At 44.7% G+C, this 17,341-nt stretch overlaps 1 protein-coding gene across 3 annotated transcripts in view; it reads left to right on the top strand.

Moving 5' to 3' along the window:
* SETBP1 (SET binding protein 1) overlaps window positions 1–17,341 on the top strand; it is a 268,383-nt gene that overhangs the window by 116,642 nt on the left and 134,400 nt on the right. For all 3 annotated transcript variants that reach the window (XM_033085651.2, XM_033085649.2, XM_033085650.2), the window contains one exon: window positions 4,894–4,965. In XM_033085651.2, the coding sequence (XP_032941542.1) occupies window positions 4,894–4,965 (72 nt within the window). The remainder of the gene's footprint in view (window positions 1–4,893; window positions 4,966–17,341) is intronic.

The raw sequence follows: 17,341 nt of genomic DNA, 5'->3' as shown, positions 1-17,341 counted from the left end.
TTTAAGAGGAGAGAAAAACAAATCAAAGCCGGTGCCAGGCTGGAACCAGCAGCTGGTTGCCAGCACAGCAGGCTGAGAAGTTGTTGGTGGAAGCGCTCAGTGCCATGTTTGGGCTGCTTAAAAAAATACAGTGTCCCTCCCTTGTTATTCTGCCTCTGCTTTCCTCCCGGCCCCACAAGCAGGAGGAGGGACTCGGCTGCCAAACTCAGGCTTGTGTTTGCAGCAGTGGCACGGGATGCAGAGCGCGTCCTGCCCTGTCACACGAGCGTGTGCACACACCTGTGAGCACAGAGCCCAGGCAGCTCCGTGTGCCCCGGACCTGCCTTGGGGGTGCGGGGGCTCCCCATTCCGGGGAGATGCCAGGGCATCGGCAACCATGGCACGATCCTTCCTGCCCGTGCGAGAGGAGGAGGTGGGAGGGCTGGGGATGGAGGAGAAAGGGAGGGCGGAAGGTTGTAACGCTTGGCTGGAAAAATTTAGAGGAGTACAAAGGAGAGCGGCGATGAAAAGGGGTGGCGGCGGAGAGGGGGGAAGGAGGCTGCGAGCTGGCTGCCGTGGAGGTGGAAGGAGATTTATGTTTGCCGGGTGGCTTGGGTGGGAGCTGGGAGGGCGCGGGGAGCCGAGGCAGGGCTGGGGATGCTGCGGGGAGTCTGACAGCCCCGGCAGAGAACCAACGGGGCTTTATTCTCCTCCTTTCTTTCCTCCTCCCTCCGCTGGGCGCTCGGAGGAGAAGGCAAGACAAAAAGCTGAACCGGTGCCAAGAAGGAGCTGCAGCGACTCGAAAATGGCACTCTGCGCCACGCTAATATTTCGAAGCTGGGCTGTGCTGGAGAGCAGGGAAACGTGTCAGGAATGAGAATGGCTGAGACCGTGGGGCCACTGGCCGGGCTCAGGAGTGTCCTCCCTCCTCCCTGCTTTCCCTTCGCCTTTTCAATGTCACCCTTTTCTCCTCCAGCTTCCCCCCACCCGCCAGGGAAATCTGGGAAACGGAGGGGATCACTGCTGGGGACTTGGGAGTGTAAAGTGGCTCATCCCCTCCTTCCATCCCTGTATCACGGAGATTTTTTTTTAAATTATTATTAATTTTTAAAAATATATTTATTTTTTTCCTAAGGAGGAATAGCAGGCTCTCAGAGAGTTTTCTGACTGTTTTCCTGTTGCCCTTCCCCTCCTAGTCGCCGTCCTCCTCCTCCTCGCTGCACTCGGCTGCTGCTGCGGCTCTGTGTCGTGATGCAAGGTTACTTGTAGGACACAGGAGTCTCTGCTGCAAGGTGCAGCGTCGTCTGCGTCGGTGTTTCCCTCCGTTCCTCATTTGCTGGGAGATGAGGCAACTTCCAAGCGGCTCCAGGGCTCAGCTCAGCTCCTGGCTGATGCAGCAGCGCTGTTTGGGTTGCAAAAGCCCCTTCCTGCAAAAACCTGTCTGGATAAAACAAACAAACAAACATGCAGGGCTGAAACTGCATCATTTTGCAAGGGCTGGAATTTTGTGGTGATTTCTGTCTGAAAGGGAAGGTTTTGTCCTGTGCTGATCCCCTGTCATTCCATCCACAGGCAAGGAAAAAGGAAAACCAAATCAAACCAAACCAAACAACTTTTTTTTTTTTTTTTTTTTTTTTTAAACTGTGTTTTGACATCTTAAAAATTATTGCCTTGTAATTATTCAGTAGTTAAAGTTAAGTGCAAAGATATTTCCCCCTCCCCTTTTCGGATCATCCAGGAATTTGTAAAGTTTTGGGTTGTCATTACAGAAACTAAAGACAGGAGAGCGGGAAAACCCCAGTCTCTGGTTTTGAAAACAGGTCTAGATCCTGCCAGAGCAGCAGTTTCAGCTCTCACATAGTCAGCAGGTCAAGTTCAAGGAGACCTTTGTAAGGCACGGGCAGAGCCTCATTAGCTTGCTGCATCTCAGAAGCTTGTGGATTATTGGGTTGTTAGCTTGCCCCATTTTGTAGTCTCAGGCATGGGATGATCCCCGTGACCTCTTTCTCACCTGAAAACCATGCCCTAGTACACATTCAGACCACTTCAAACCTCACCTTTGGTCTCAGACGTGTAGACCTGGTTTGGGAGCACATGCCCCTGCCCAGGAAAGGCTTTGGGAAATACTGTGATAAATAGGGGGGAGTTCAGGCAGACTTTAAGGTGTTGTCTACCATGCTCCCCTCATCCTCTTCTTCTCACAGCTCCTCACAGATCAATAGTTCTTCCTCTGTGGAGGATCAAATGCTCTGTCCCAAATTAACACTGTTGGGAGTGGCACTCATTTCTAAGTGGATGCCAGCAGATTTTGTGTGGAGCAGGATGGGTAAAGCTGCTGACCCTTTGCTCTTCCTCACCTCTCAGCTGTGCTTTGTACCCTGTATTTGCTGCAGTTCAGCTTGGGCTTGTGCAGAGAAGGTGCTGCCGTTTCTTCTTGCTCTTTTCCTTTTTTGTGACTGCAGGGTGTGCAGTGCTTGGCCCAGGAAAACTTGATTTCTTCACCTTGGAAATATCAGCAAGAGGGTTGGCGAAAGAACCTGGAGTGTATTCTTGTACCTCCCACCTGATCCTACCTTTTTTCTCTGAATAAAGGACATGCATAAAACACATAGGTTTACTGTAACACATGTGCATGCTGTTTGGTTTTCAGTTGTCTCTTTGGATGTTGTAAGTTGAGCTGTTTGAAATAGCATCCCCACCCAGGGCACACACCATCCAGATCCTGCCTGAATTTCATAGAATCCTTGCATGGTTTGAGTTGGAATTGAAACCTTAAAGCTGATGCAATTCCACGCCCTGCCATGGGCAGGGACACCTCCCACTGCACCAGGTTGCTCCAAGACCCATCCAGCTTTGGACACTGCAAGGGATGGGGCAGCCACAGCTTCTCTGGGCAACCTGTGCCAGAGCTTCTCCACTCTACAGCCAAGAATTCCTTCCCAGCATCTATCCCTGCCATCTGGCAGTGGGAAGCCATTCCCCGTTGTCCTGTCATTTCATGTCCTTGTCCCAAGTTCCTCTCCAGTTCTCCTGGAGCCTTTTTGGGTATGGGCAAATGCTCAAGATTTTCCTGGAATCCCCTCTCCTCCAGACAGAGCAATTACAATGCTTCAGTCTTTCCTTGTAGGTGAGATGTTCCAGAATTTTCCAGATGTTCTTGGTGACACTTTTGGCTGCAGCTACACCTGTTCCTCTGGGCAGAACCTCCTCTTTTTAATCTGAGATCTCTGAGGATGGGAATCTCAAGGGTCTGTGGAATTCTAACCTGAAAGAGAAAGTGGAAGTTGAAACTTATTAACATAACCAGAGGAGACCCTGGTTCTTGTCCTGACCCACCACACACTGTACAGACCTTTGCAGATCTGGAGCCAGCTTGTGTTTACTACTGATTTAAACTTCTTCAGTTTTCAAACACTTCAGTTATCAAATAACAATTTCCAACAGATTTATAGAGGGGATCTCAAAGACATGGGCAGGTATTAATATGTGGAGTGACAGCATCCATATGTGCACAGCAGCAAAATAGTGTTTGTTATTCAAGAAGGGAACAAACAAAGAGATCCTCACAAATCTTGTTATTTCAGTAGGCAGACCTCTTTCATTTCTTGAAATCTTGACCATAGGGGAGCTTGTGGAATGCATCTTGCCCACCTTGGGGCAAAAAAAAATACTCTTGTTCTTTTCAAGTGGTCAAGTCAGCCATCTGGGCAGCTTGCTCCTGCTTCCCAAGGAGGGAAGGTTTTGTCAAGGCAGCTGTAGGCTTTTTGTCTTTATTTCTCTCTGTCTAAAACAAGTGTCTTTGGATGTACTCTCCAGAAGCATGATGTCTAATGAGTCTCAAGTTGCTTTCCTTCAAATCCTTCATCCTTTTAGCACTTTCTAATGAGAAATAATTTCTACTTGGAGTTGTTATGAGGTGACTTGTGTCTGGAAGGGTTAATCTAAAGGGCTCTCCCATGGGCTGTCTTCCACTCCTTCTCCCCACACTTTTCCCAATCCCAGTCTTATTTTTTGGACCTGTAACCTCACATTTCTGTAATCTAAATGTGCAAATGCTTTGCAGTCACGGTCCAGTAGCTGGGTTAATCTCAGACCCCTGGAGTGGCAGATGGCTGATTTGTTGCTGATTCCAGTTATAGAGAATTGTGTCACCTATTATCTTTGTGCAGACTGATGCTTAAAAGGATGCCTTTGGCAAAATCAGTGAAAAGCAAAGAAAAGCAAAGCAGATACTCTGATCTGCATCACCACAGGTGAAAATGTGAAATATTTCACCTTCGTGTGAGGGGCTGGAGAGGTGGACAAAGAGGAGAGGAGGTGGAAGGGGAGGAAGACCTCATTTTCATACCAAAGCACAGTGCAGAGCAGGTTTGCTGCTGTCACGTTGTTGAATCACGAGCACTTACTCTGTTTTAAATGGTTTTGCAATGTGGTAATCCTTGGCTTCAGCTCCCTACTTTAACTCTTGTACAAACCAGGCAGGTTGTCTTCTTGCGACATCTTCCTGCTCTCTTCCCGAGCTTTTCCAGCACAGGTTGTCAGAGGAATGCCCAGCATCATTCCCTGAGATCATGGCTCATTGTGCACCCCACGGCTTCTGGGGAGAGCTGTGGTGGCTCTGTCATGCCAGCATGCTTACAGGGGACACTTGAGAGGGGAACTTTACACATCTGTGTGGGGTAAGGGGAAGCTTGGGGGGCCTTACAGAACATGGAGGGACCTGAGGGTGAGCGCTGGGAGCTCACAGAGACCCAGCTGGCAAGTGGTGATAGTGGTCATACAGGAACGTGCAAGGAAATTGAAAGGGCAGAGCAAAACTTGGGATGTTTGTGGCCATTTTCTACACAGTCCTCCCTACAATCAAGGTTTTCTTTTTTTTTTTTTTTTTTCTCTTTGCTCTGGGAAACATCACAGAGTCAGATGAAGAATTTGGGAAGAGAGTGTGGGTTCCCTGTGCAGAGTCCAGTGATGAAATCTGTGAACAAGGTAAGAACAAGGGGATGTGGCTGTGATGATTTGTTTCCTCCTTTTCCCTTTCCAAACACAATTTTGCAATGTTGTACACAAAATTTAGGTATGTGTATGACAGAAATTTATAGTCCAAGCACTAAGCAAATGAGTCTAAAACGTTAATTTGGGTTTCTTTTAATGCATGCCATTATGATGGTTTGAGTTTTAGAACAGTTTGTATTGTATCCAAATGATCTATGTGTGAATAATTGTTACCAACCTCCTGACACCAGGACCTAATTAGGAAGTAAGAGCCTTAAATAGGCCATTTGCGTAGTGAGCTTCCATATGTCTCCTTGCACAATTTATTTGCTGCACTCCATTGAGATATAATGAGAATGAAACTCTTAGAAGTGCTTTTGACTCTGAGGCTCTTTTCTTCATGTCCTATGCAGTTATAGCCCCTATTAAATGTCCCTGTTTCAGGAAGAAAAAAGCTAGGGTACTTCTGCTTTTTGGTCCAGATTGCCCAAGTTTCTCTCTTTCCAAGTTTCCAATGGAAATGGAGTGACAAAATGAAAAGAAAAAAAAAGGCAAAAAAAACCCCAAAAAACAAAAAAACCCACCAAAACAAACCCCATGCAGATTAAGAAAAATTGAATATCATCAACGAAAGCAGAAAGATTTTGAGGGAATACTACCTATCTTACCTACCTCACAACCCCGCTGAAATCTGATGCCATTGTATTTCAGTTAATGTATAGATGCAAAGAAAGAATGTCTGTGGATAGAAGCAATTTGAAGAGATTTGTATTGGTTTTGTTAGGCTTTCTTCATGCTAAGATGTGAGGAAGGGGAAAGGTTGATTCAGGATGGCTTGGGTTTTTTCTTAGTTCTGAATATTTATCTCAGTCTGAACCAACATCCTCACTGGGACTCCTTGTATATGTTTAAACGTTCTTCAAGTGTACTTTCTGAATATATCCTTTATTTCCAAACACCTCTTGCATGCATGATTCCATCTGACACTTCATGTGTCCCACTTGATTCTTTTACTTCCATCATTGTGAAGTCAGAAAAACTTCAATGATTAAGTATCATTTTCTATCAGGATAAACTTTAATAAATTCGTAGGGCTTGGGTTTTGGTTTTTTTTTTTTTTTTTCCACCCCCATATATGGATTTTGTTTAGTTTTCCAGTGAAAGACAACTCTACTTGCAATGATTTTGTTGATGATAATTCACTTGCATGCTCCCTTCTAGGAATTGTCATTGCCTTCCAGAAGGGAGGTTAGTGCTAGTCCCCTCGCAGTGATAATTATAATCAGACCTGTCAGCCTTCACACAGTCTATGCTTATCACTTGCATTTAGAAGGATTTTCCTGAAGCCTATTACCAGTTCTGCTTCTTAGGGAAAAATAGTCATGATTTTTTCTCCTAATCTTTGATGGCTCTCAGCTTTGAAAGCATGGAGAGGAGCAAAATGACTGCCAGTTGCAGTTAGAGAAACTGTCTGTTGGTCCTGGTTTAGAGCTCTGGAAAGCCAAAGAGTGGGCGGATAGTCTGGGAAATGCTGAGTGGTTTAATTTGTTTGTGACAACACTTCAGGTGTGCTGGAAACACAAAACATTTTCCCAGTGGCATTGCTCACAGGGATACCTCTGCTAGACACAGCCTTCAGGTGGCAGGTGGCTCTTGGCAGTGGTGCCCTCTCTCCCTGCTGTTTTGGGCAGCCATCCTGCCCATGTTGAGAGGCTTGGAAACAGGATGGCCTGAGAAGTAGCTGAAGTGGCTGCTGGAGGCATTGACTGGCATCACATGGACCAGTTGCCACCAGTGCAACAGCAACCAGCTGGGCCAAGTCGTGGTGTTGAGTAGGATGTGGTTCAGTATTTTATTAATCCCAGGATGCTTGGAAATTGTCCCCCCTAGTGTTATTCCCTGGGAAACACATTGACCCATTTATTAGGTTTCTCCCCATTTTCACTCCATTATTGCTATTGATGATAACCCCCCTTTCTTACCTTCCTGGTTTTTACTAGTGAGAAGACAGAAAGGTGCAAGTTTTACCATTTCATTAGACTAAATGAGTTATGTGTCTGTAAGTCCTTCCTCTGTTACTGCCATGCTTTTTGTAATTTACTCAGAGATTTGGGCTCTCTAGACTTTAGCAGAATCTGAGGATGGTCAGCACTTCATAGCTTTTTTAGAAAAGGAGATGGTGGAAGATTGAGAACTCTTATGTTATGTGCACTTTTATATTTACAGAGCACAGGGATATGATCTGCCTTTGTTTTATTTAAATTCACTGGGCACTAGAGATTTATTTATCAGGTGTCATTCCCTGAAGGATGAATAATGCTATAAAGAGAAGACTTCATCTATTATACAAACAGATTTGAAGGCTTTGCTATTGCATTCCTCTGCCTGTTGAATGGAGTAAAAATGCCTTTGGCTGAACAGAGTGATACTTAGCAGTAGCATCTTATGACCTTTTGATCAGCTGAGATCTCAAGCCATATTAGTGGACAGATTATGATGTGATGGAAAGCAGGCCAGGAATAGCCTTTTCATCATGAGATCTTTTCTGTGAATATCCTTCTTGGGTGTATTCAGGTGGTTAATCACTGAGGCCAGGGCAATCATTTGGAAGCAGGCAAGTGAAATGCTGGTATAGGCAATCCAAATATACTCAGGTTTGCCAAATGCAGCTGGATATTAGAGTTAATAGTTTCTTCCTAATATTCTCCTACCCTCTGTTTCTATCAAGGCTGTGGGTGACCTTGTGATTTTTTTTCTGTCTCTAATAATCCCATTTTGGCAGAAAGAGCAACACAAAATGAACCTTGAGTTCTTGGACCACAGGGGAGCTGCAGTCCCCGAATCAAAGGAATGCACATGGTGAATATGGATATCAGACTGTGAAGGGAAACTCACATGAAAATGTCTCTGTCATTTTAGAGATAATAACAGTGGTGCTTAAATCTATTTCAACCCTTCCAAGGAAAAAAGAAATAATGCAGGTTTCAAAAAAATGCACAGCCCTGACAGTATTTCTTATTTTACAGGGCCAAATAGAGAAAAGAACAACTCTTACTTTATTTTACCTGCCTGTGTAGAATTACTCCTTAAACTTTGCTCTAGCTTTGAATTAGCCTCCTTTTCATTTTAATGGCCATGGGGAATCTGCAACCTCCTTGAAAATCAAATATAAAAAATTGCTCTTTCACTGCTGACTCTGTACATCAATAGCAGTTGTGCCAAAGCTTGACCCAGGCACTGTGGTCACTTTTGGAAGGAAAAGGGGCAGACACGTGGATGTGGAATGCCTCTGGGTCTGTCTGAGCGTGATTATGTGCCTGGGCAGCCCATGCTGCTTATGGGCTATGCAACATCATCCTCTAGACTGTTAGCACAGGGGTGCCTGAGTTGCACACATATTTTTTCCTCCTGAAGCCAAACAAGCTGCTCATTTCAGTGTCAGGAAGAAGAAGGGCTGGCAATGTGAAAATCCCAACTCTCAGTGTAGTGGGGATGATGGTGCACTGGGTGTGGAGAACAATATCTACCACAGGCCTGTGGAAGCTCTTTGAAAATAAGGAGGTTATGGAGGTGGGAGAAGCACTCAGCAGGACACCATCTCCTCTCATCTCCCCCAGCCTCTTCAATCAGGTGCCTGCTGGGCTTCCCACTCCTCCTTGCCTTTTTGCACTAGATCACAGGATCATAAAGCATTAGATTCTGCTGGCATGAAGGAATCTGCCATCCTCCTGGCATTATTGCTTCCTGAGTCAGGAAACCACTGTGAAACATCGAGGCTGTGAGCCCACATCCACATGGTGCCTTTTAGCTGCTTCATGCAGGGCCACAAAGGTGTCTAAACAGGAGCTGGGAGGTGACACCAACTCCTGACAGAGGTCTGCACCACCTTTTCCTTGGGAAAAACGGGCAAAACTGCAGAAAGTGGGTGGCAGCCTTGGTGCTGTCCACAAAGAAAGTGCCATTGCTGAAACACCAACACGCCCCTCATAGTCACAACAGGATCAGAGAGAGAATTGGAAGAGTAAAGGATGGAAAACTCAAGGCAGTTTAATAAGGAAAATAAAAGCCTTGCACACAAGCAGAGCAAAAAAGGGAATTAGTTCACTGCTTGCCGTGGGCAGGCAGGTGTTCAGCACCTCCAGAGAGCCAGAACCCATCACAAGTAACAGTGACTTGGGAAGACAAACACCATCACTCCAAACATTCCCCCTAACTCCTTCTTCCCCCCTACTTTGTACATGAGCATGATGTCACATGGTGTGGAACATCCCTTTGGTCACTTGGGGTCACCTGTCCTGGCTGTGTCTCCTCCCAGTCTCCCAATCACCCTCCTTCCCTCCCCAGCCTGGCAGTGCAAAAAGCAGGAAAGGCCTTGGCTCTGTGCAAGCCCTGCTCAGCAATAACAAAAACATCTCTGTTATCAACCCTGTGTTCAGCACAAACCCAAAACACAGCCCAGAAACAGCCCCTGGGAAGAAAATGACCCTGCCCCAGACAAAACCAACACACCAATGTAGAGTAGTTAGAGCATATGGCAAGTACTTGAGCTGGGATGCTTTTTTGGGGGGAAGCAATTTAAAGTACCAAACTTTGAAAATGTAGTATCAGGCAGATGTCAGTGATGTGCAATGGGATAAGGAGGGCAGTGATTTGTTTATGAAGTTCATCTGTCCACTCATAATATTTTTTTCACTTTAAACACACCACATCTGGTTCCTTGCAAAAATTCTTAGATTGCAGACAGCAGTAAACACGCGTCCTATTGAGTAAGAGCGATTTCATGAACCAGCAAAAGGATTATTGTCATAACCAAATTTACAGCCATACAGTTCCCTTCTTCTGGCTGGAAAGAAGTAATCTAGATCAGGAAAAGAAATATGTCATAACAATAACTTAAGCAGGTTAAACAGTATCTGGGAACGCTCAGGGGAGTGTAACTGGGTATACTCAAAGTACTTAACCAGTTCTCGGCACACTTCTGGTCCAGCTAGCAAGCTCCTAAATCATCCTTAAGCATGGATCAGGGTTCATCCCTGTGAGCTGTTTGCATTTAGCTGCTCTGCTAGGAAAGCTAAGACACGGTTGTGAGCAGAGGTACAAACCTCTCTGTGCCAGTTGGCCTCCACGCCTGGGAATATTTCTGGGCACATCTAATTACTGCTGGCTGAAGAGGCTCAGGCCCAAGTGAGAAACTGGACTCCTTCACTCTGAACTCCATTTGTCAGCACTGGGAGAGGGGAACCACCACCAGAAGCTGATCCAGGCCTCCCTTGATCCTGACCTGTCCAGTTGCTAAGGCGGCTAAGCCTGCAGGGTTTAACATGCTGATAGCAGAGGAAAGGCCATATTATCCCCCAAAATGCAATGTATAGTACATTTACTATATTTACCAGTCACCTCCCTAGCCTCTTCAAGCTCATATAAAGATTATTAAGTCATTGAGGTGCTCTTCCCTGCAACAGGGAATGTGATCCATTATTTTTAATTTTTTTTCTCCGTTGCCATGAGAGGGTTCCTTTTTCAATAAGTTTCAGCCATAAGATAGGTGTTCTATATAATTTGCTTTCAACAGTTTGGTCCTTGATAGTTAAATGTGTCCCTAGGAGGCAATTGTAGACTTATACATAATAAAGAAGCTCATGGAAGGATACAGAATTATGTCTTTCAAATCTAGGTAAACCCTTTGTTTGATATAGAAGGTTTTATTTTGAGTTCACCCTATCAAAATATATTTACACATATATATAGATACAGGTATCTATTTTTTCTCACTGAGTTAAAAACCTCATTGAAAAGAAATAACTCTGGCTCAGCTCCTGCAACCACAATATAATGTTTCATTATCTTTTCTTTCATTGAAATCTTCTCATGCACAAGGTGATCTGATTTAATACTTGTTTAAATACATCAAACAAAACATTCTCCCTTCAAGAATACTTAAAGTGTTTGGTCACAGTGGGAATGAAATTATTGATTGTATTTGGCACATATTTGGAAACATGACCTCAATCTGCAGGTTTGAGAGGAAAAAGATATTTTCCTCAGATACAGCAGTAAGTCAGATAAGTAAATTATACTTTTGACATGTTAAAGATGTTCCATTTTAGACAAAGGAAGTGATATCCCAGTTGTGTCACTGAAACTCAATGTCCTGTGTTGCTTGTTAACAGCTGCACATTTGTTGTTTCAGTGTCCCAGTTTGCTCTCAAGTATAAATGAACTGCTACATACCAAATAATCGATAGTTCTGCCAGCTCTGGAAATATAATATTGCTATTAATATTGATCCACACAACAGAAATCAAGGCATCAAACTTTGCAGGCATTACTTGCCAGCACCCTGTGTTTTACCTGCAGAGTAACAGCTTGAAAATCACTATTCCCCAGGGAATAATGTTTTATTCTCACCCTCATTCCCTGTGTCATAACGAGCACAAATATAAACACAAGGGGATAAGGCACAGCAGATAGGGGCCATATAGATTTATTTCAGCCTTCTGTGGTTTCTGGATGCAGCACACCAGATGCAAAGAGCACCAGTGAAAACAATCTGCATCAGCCCTAGTGTCCATCCATAAGGGCACTGCAGACAGCCTGGCAGCCAAAATAATCTGTGTCCTGGATCTCAGAACCCTTTCTAGTGTGTAAAGGGGCTCTAGCAGAGCTGGAGGGGGACTTTGGACAAGGGTATAGAGTGACAGGACACAGGGAATGGCTTCCCACTGCCAGAGGGCAGGGACAGATGGGATATTGGGAAGGAATTCCTGGTGTGAGGGTGGGCAGGCCCTGGTGCAGAGTGCCCAGTGCAGCTGTGGCTGCTCCATCCCTGGAAGTGTTCCCAGGTTGGATGAGGTTTAGAGCACCCTAGTCTAGTGGGAGGTGTCCCTGCCCATGTCAGAGGGGCTGGACTAAATGATCTTTGAGGTCCCTTTCGACTCAAATCCTTCTGTGGTGCTATGGGAAGGGTGTGGATGGATGGCTTGAGGCCTCTGGCAACCCTCTCCATTGCTGGAAGCACCACCCACAGTGAAAGCTCATATGATTTTCTTGCAGAGGTGATTTCCAGATTCAAGTTCTCAAGTGGGGAAAGACAAAGTCCTGCAACATTGAGTATTCTTGGCAGCATCAAGAGCATCTGTTCCTTGTTCTCCTGTCCCCTCAAGCTGCCAGGTTGCCTTGGGAGGGAGAAAATGTGGTGCTCCCTATTCTCACATGTGTGTTCACACACACCTCTGTGAGTTTGGTGGGTTTTGTCATATCTGTAATGACTGCAATGAAGCTGTGAATGAAAGTTTGGCAGACCGGTTTTACAATTGTCAGCCTTCCCAGAAGCAGCCCAGAATTTCATTAACTGAGGTATAGACATGATTTCTTATAAGCTCTTTTCAGATTTTACTAGATCCAGATAAATTAAATCAGTATTTTATCTATGTGCCACCAAAATTAGTTATCAATGATCTCTTCATAAAGGAATTCTATAGTTCTGGTCCCTTATGTTTGAGCAGCGGCTGCACTAGAGGATGGTCCTATTTTTTAATAAATGCCTGTAGTTCAATAAGAATGATGGGAAATAAGAAACCTGGATATGAGTCAAGCATAATCTTGGTGAGGATAAGTGGGTGAAGTAGGAACTTTGAGAGGGAATGGTCACACCATGACGCCTTGGCTGGGTAGAGGTGCAGGAGGTTGGTGGAAGTGTAAAAGCAGGAGCCTCAGATGGCTGGAAGGAGTCCACTGAGGAGCCCTGACAGGGTAAGGGAGGAAAAAAGAAATCTTTCCTTTCACGTGACTTAGGAAGAGGGCACCAGAAGAAACTGTACCCTCTGCAATGCCTTGCTCCTCTCCTTGAGATGGTGGCCTGATCATGATTCAGTGTCACCCTGACCCGCTGTGCTACCAACTTAGTTCTCTCTCCCAGGTGACCTTTACCCACATCATCCCCTGGGTCCCAAGGAGCAAATTTATCACCCTTATCCTTCATCAGAGAACTTCAGCTTATCTCCTGCATGAAAAGCCATTTAGCACCTGTGAGATGAAGCTCAAGACAACATCTTGGGAAGTCTACATGAGGAATGAGATTTGTATTATCTCTTACTGGGAGCAATCAAGGTCAGGATTGAAGAGCAGTCAGAGTTGCAGGGAAAATGAATGCAAGGCTCTTTATCTACTGGCAATTCCTAAGACCTGGCTTCATATCAAAGATTACATTTCTGCACTCTTTCTGAGGCAAGAAACTAAAACTCAGACACTCAGCCAGGAGCAGGTATGAGAGGGTTGCTTCTTTGGAAGAGCATGGAGGTAGGGCTGAAGTTGCCATCAGCTCTAGCTGTGTAGTATCAGCAAAAAGAAGTGTGCCATGGCTGCAAGCTTTCAAAACATTTCTCTCCCCACCAGCATCACTGCTTCTCTGTACAGCCTCAGCAGCTTGCTTCAGCTGTGACTGAAACCACAAGTTATGTCATTACATTTTTGCTCCCATTGGATGGTGAGTGTGTGGCCATTTCTGCCCTTATCTCATCTTTAAGATAAAATGCTCCAAAATGCCATCATTGAAGTTCAAAGGTTATCGGTGGCTTTAAAATCCTCTCCAATCACCTTGGATCAAACCCAAATGAAATAAAAATCCATGAGAGAGTCAAGAGGCCAAGACACCAAAATAATGTGTCCAAGCTAAGCAGCTTGCTGGTTTCAGAGTGTTTCTGGCAGCCATCTGCTCGTTTGAATTTGAGGATGTGATGCTTTTAGAAGTCAGAGAAAAAAACACTCACTCAGACCCACAGTCTTCAGATATTTTACTTGATAACAGGATTCTCTTTTTGTGCCTGTTTTTTTGCAACTCAAGAATGTCCTGTTTTGCAATTGTACTGTCAGCAGGTGTCTGTAGTGCTGAAATATCAGGATGCATAATTCTCCAAGTAAAAAAAGGAAAAATCTTAAAGCTTTGAAACCTTTTCTCTTCACTCCTCTTCATGAATGAGCAACAGAATTGACTGTGTTACTAAAACCTGATAGTTGCTCATTTATTTACATGGTTAATGATTGTCCCTTTTTAGCTAAAAAGATACAGTTTTTATCATTCTACTCCTATTTCAAGTCTGTGGTCTCAGCCTTGTCCTGTGTAACAAAGAAAATGATCCTTTTATGGATGGTGTTAACTGAGACACCAGTGACAAAACCGCATTTAAGAGCTAAATTCCCTTTTTATTCTCAAAGGTGATCAGGATCAAAGCACCAAGAGTCCAAAGCTGAAGAGAGAAACTTGAACTCCTGGTGTATCCTTCCTGTTCACAAATAAAGGCATTAGAGATTCCCTTGTGCCAGTGTGACCCTTTTAATCAGCAGTATGGCCACAGTTATGAAGATGATATTGTGGCAGTCCATAAAATCCCTGTCATGGCCAGAGCATCATGAAGCAAATATATTATTGCTCTTGGCCCAAAGTGTGTGTGACAATAAAAGGTGAAGATGGGAGTTGAAGAACCCCCCAGAGGCAGGAGTGGGAAAAGGCTCTGCAGAGCCCATCGTGCAGCCAGCTGTGCCCAGCTGTTGCTAGGGGTGGGTGCATCTCACTGAGAGAGGTTTGCAACAGGACTGTGGGCAAGGCTGGAGTAATGAGAGCTTTTGCCTTGCAGGAGTGACAGCCTTGGGGAGGAGATGGAGGTGTAAGAGCAGAAGATGTTTACTCTCTTACTTGGCACTTGCTTAGGGAAAACATTCTTTCTCGATTTTTAGAAAAAAAACCAAACCCAAAACTAAAATGAATAAGGCATTCATAAACTAATGAAAGCTTCATTTTCATCTATTATAATGGACTTCATTAAGTTCTAGACATTCACCACTTCACAATGTTTATCTGCAAAGCAGTATTTCCCCATGCCTGTTGAAAAGGAACAGCAGGAGTACTTCAGCAAATTCAACCCACTTCTGGCATCTGGTGTCAGGATTTTAATGACACACACATTACCTTGTTTTTTTTTAATACACCTTCATTTTGCTTTGAGTGACAATACTTAGTTTTGATGCCATGCTTTTCATACATAAATTTCAGCGTCTTAGTAAGCAGGGCATAACAATATTCCTGCTTCAGAAAACGGGAAAAAAAACCTGAGTGAGGTGATTCAGTAGCCACAGAGCAGAATAGACCTTGATTTTCTAAATGCCAGGAGTACATTGCATCTCCCACATGGGAAGATTTACCCATGAGTAGACAGTGTCACATGGGGTGAGAACCAAAAGCTTGCACCAAACTTTGATTAAGAGAATGGACATGTCTCCTTGGCTTCTTGTGGTGCTGGATTGCTTGTCTCCAGAGTCTCTTTTAGAGTCAAGAATTCTGAAGCAGTAGCTGGAAGGAAAAATATTCAGCTTGGTAGGTAAAGGAAATAACATGTGAATGCCTATGTTTTCCTTCCATTTTTGCCACTGGCCATTGTCAGTCAGCCTTTTATAGTAGGATTTTCTGTAAGTCCTGTTTGGCATAGAGAAGCAAAGATCTGACCTCCTCTGTGCTTCCTGTTTGTTTTCTTTTGTTCTCAAATTTGCTTTGAGGGCCGCTTGGGTTCAGTCTTCTTCTGAGGTCTGTAGGACTCACCTGGTCCTGTGTTGGTGTCAGCAGCAGCCACTTGGGAGGCTCAGAGTCATGAGGGCAAAAACTGGAAGTCCCTGCAAAATTTAAGTGTGGAACTAGGTAACACAATAATTAGCCATTTTTGACAGGGAGGAAAGCACCTGCTTGGTTAAAATGGTCCAGTTCTTCAATTCTGTGCTTCTGCGGGGGTCCTGAAAGTCCTGGGACAGGGGTTTAATCCTGAAGCCATCCTTCTGGGCTCTGAGTTGGGAGCCCATGGCATCCCCAAACTGGTTTGCTGTATTGCAGATGGCCTCACTGCAGGCTTTGAGGAGCCACGCTTTTGGTACAATGACATTTGCTTTTGAAGTGCTGCTGTGTCCCTTCAAATCCTCTGGCTCGTTCTTTGCTATCACATGCCACATCATTTTGAAGTGAGGGTTGTTTTCTTTTCAAGAAAGACAGGGAGATTGGTGTCAAGCAGCTCCAGAAGCCATGCTGCCAAATGTCCTCTCCCTTTGGCATTGGGAATCTCCCAGCATGGCACTGCTCTTTATTTACAATGAGAGGAGAAGTGACAAATAGCCTTTCTGGTCTCCTTCCTTGCTGAAAAGAGCTGTAAACCTAAATGGTTTATATCCTAGTGATATCATCTGGTGAACAAATCAGTCAAGTGAGTTCAGAGATATTCCTTCTGCTTCCAGGGAGAAGTCAGAAATGACTGCCTGATAATAGAGGAACCATCCCTCCACATGTCTGCAGAGCTGCTGCCACCATGGCATTTTCTACAAGTGGCCTGTGGTCATACAGCTCTCAACATACTCAAAGAGAAAAGGAGAGAAGTGGGCAATAGCATCCTTCCCCCACAGCCTTGTCCATCCTGCAGACACATTTTCTGGCCAAGGAAAAAGCTTGTTATTCCCAAACAAGTTAATGGGCAGATCAATTGGCCAAGAATAGGCCTAGGGAGTGGAGGAATCTGTGACTCAGCACCATGCCAAGCTGTTTTTTCTCACAAAAGTTTAAAAAAGCACCACTCCCCAGTTTCATACACCTTGAGATCCCGGCTGCTGCCCACAGGTTAATGATTTTGTGAGGCTTTTATAAAACACTGGGGAAAACTGGGACGCCTTTGGCTGAAATTTCCCTTCTTTGTCCATGCAGGCCTGACCTGCAGGGAGGAGTTGGTCTTCCGGACAGTGGTTCGTAGGATGAGGAGAGTTTGGCAAGCTGAAGGAAAAGAGCTTTCTGAGCATAGACACTCAGCCATTATTGACATTTTACTGCCATCCCTGGCACTGTTCAAGGCCAGGGTGGGTGGTGCTTTCACCAGCTTGCTCTAGTGGAAGGTGCCCCTGCCCATGGCAGAAGAGTAGAAATGAGATGGTCTTGAAGGTCCCTTCCAACCAAAACCATCCTGTGATTCCAATAAATGGTGTGTTGAGTAGGCCAGAGAGAGTTCACAGGTGCATTTCTATGTGACAGAGAAAGCAATTTTACCTATATTGTGACTAAAGCACCAAACCCACCCTTTGCTGACATCAACACATGCAGTTTTTATCCCTGCATTTAACTCACAGTATCTTAGGTGCTGCAAGCACAGAACTATTTGGTAGTGCCAGAGTTGAACTTGAAAAGAACTGGGGTAACAGAGAGATTGAAATGATTTAGGTGAGACCCATTCCTCTCCATATTTCCCTTGCCTTGCTCAGTTTGTGCAGAACTTCATTTATGTCTCATAGCTGATGGACAGAGCCAGGGAGGCTCTGTCTGCAGATACAGGCCTGATACAATCCAGAAGGA

Source organism: Catharus ustulatus, chromosome Z (assembly GCF_009819885.2).
Source record: "Catharus ustulatus isolate bCatUst1 chromosome Z, bCatUst1.pri.v2, whole genome shotgun sequence".
Classification (NCBI taxonomy): domain Eukaryota; kingdom Metazoa; phylum Chordata; class Aves; order Passeriformes; family Turdidae; genus Catharus; species Catharus ustulatus.
The sequence above is the reverse complement of the archived record's forward strand: the minus strand, read 5'-3'. Positions and strand labels throughout refer to the sequence as shown.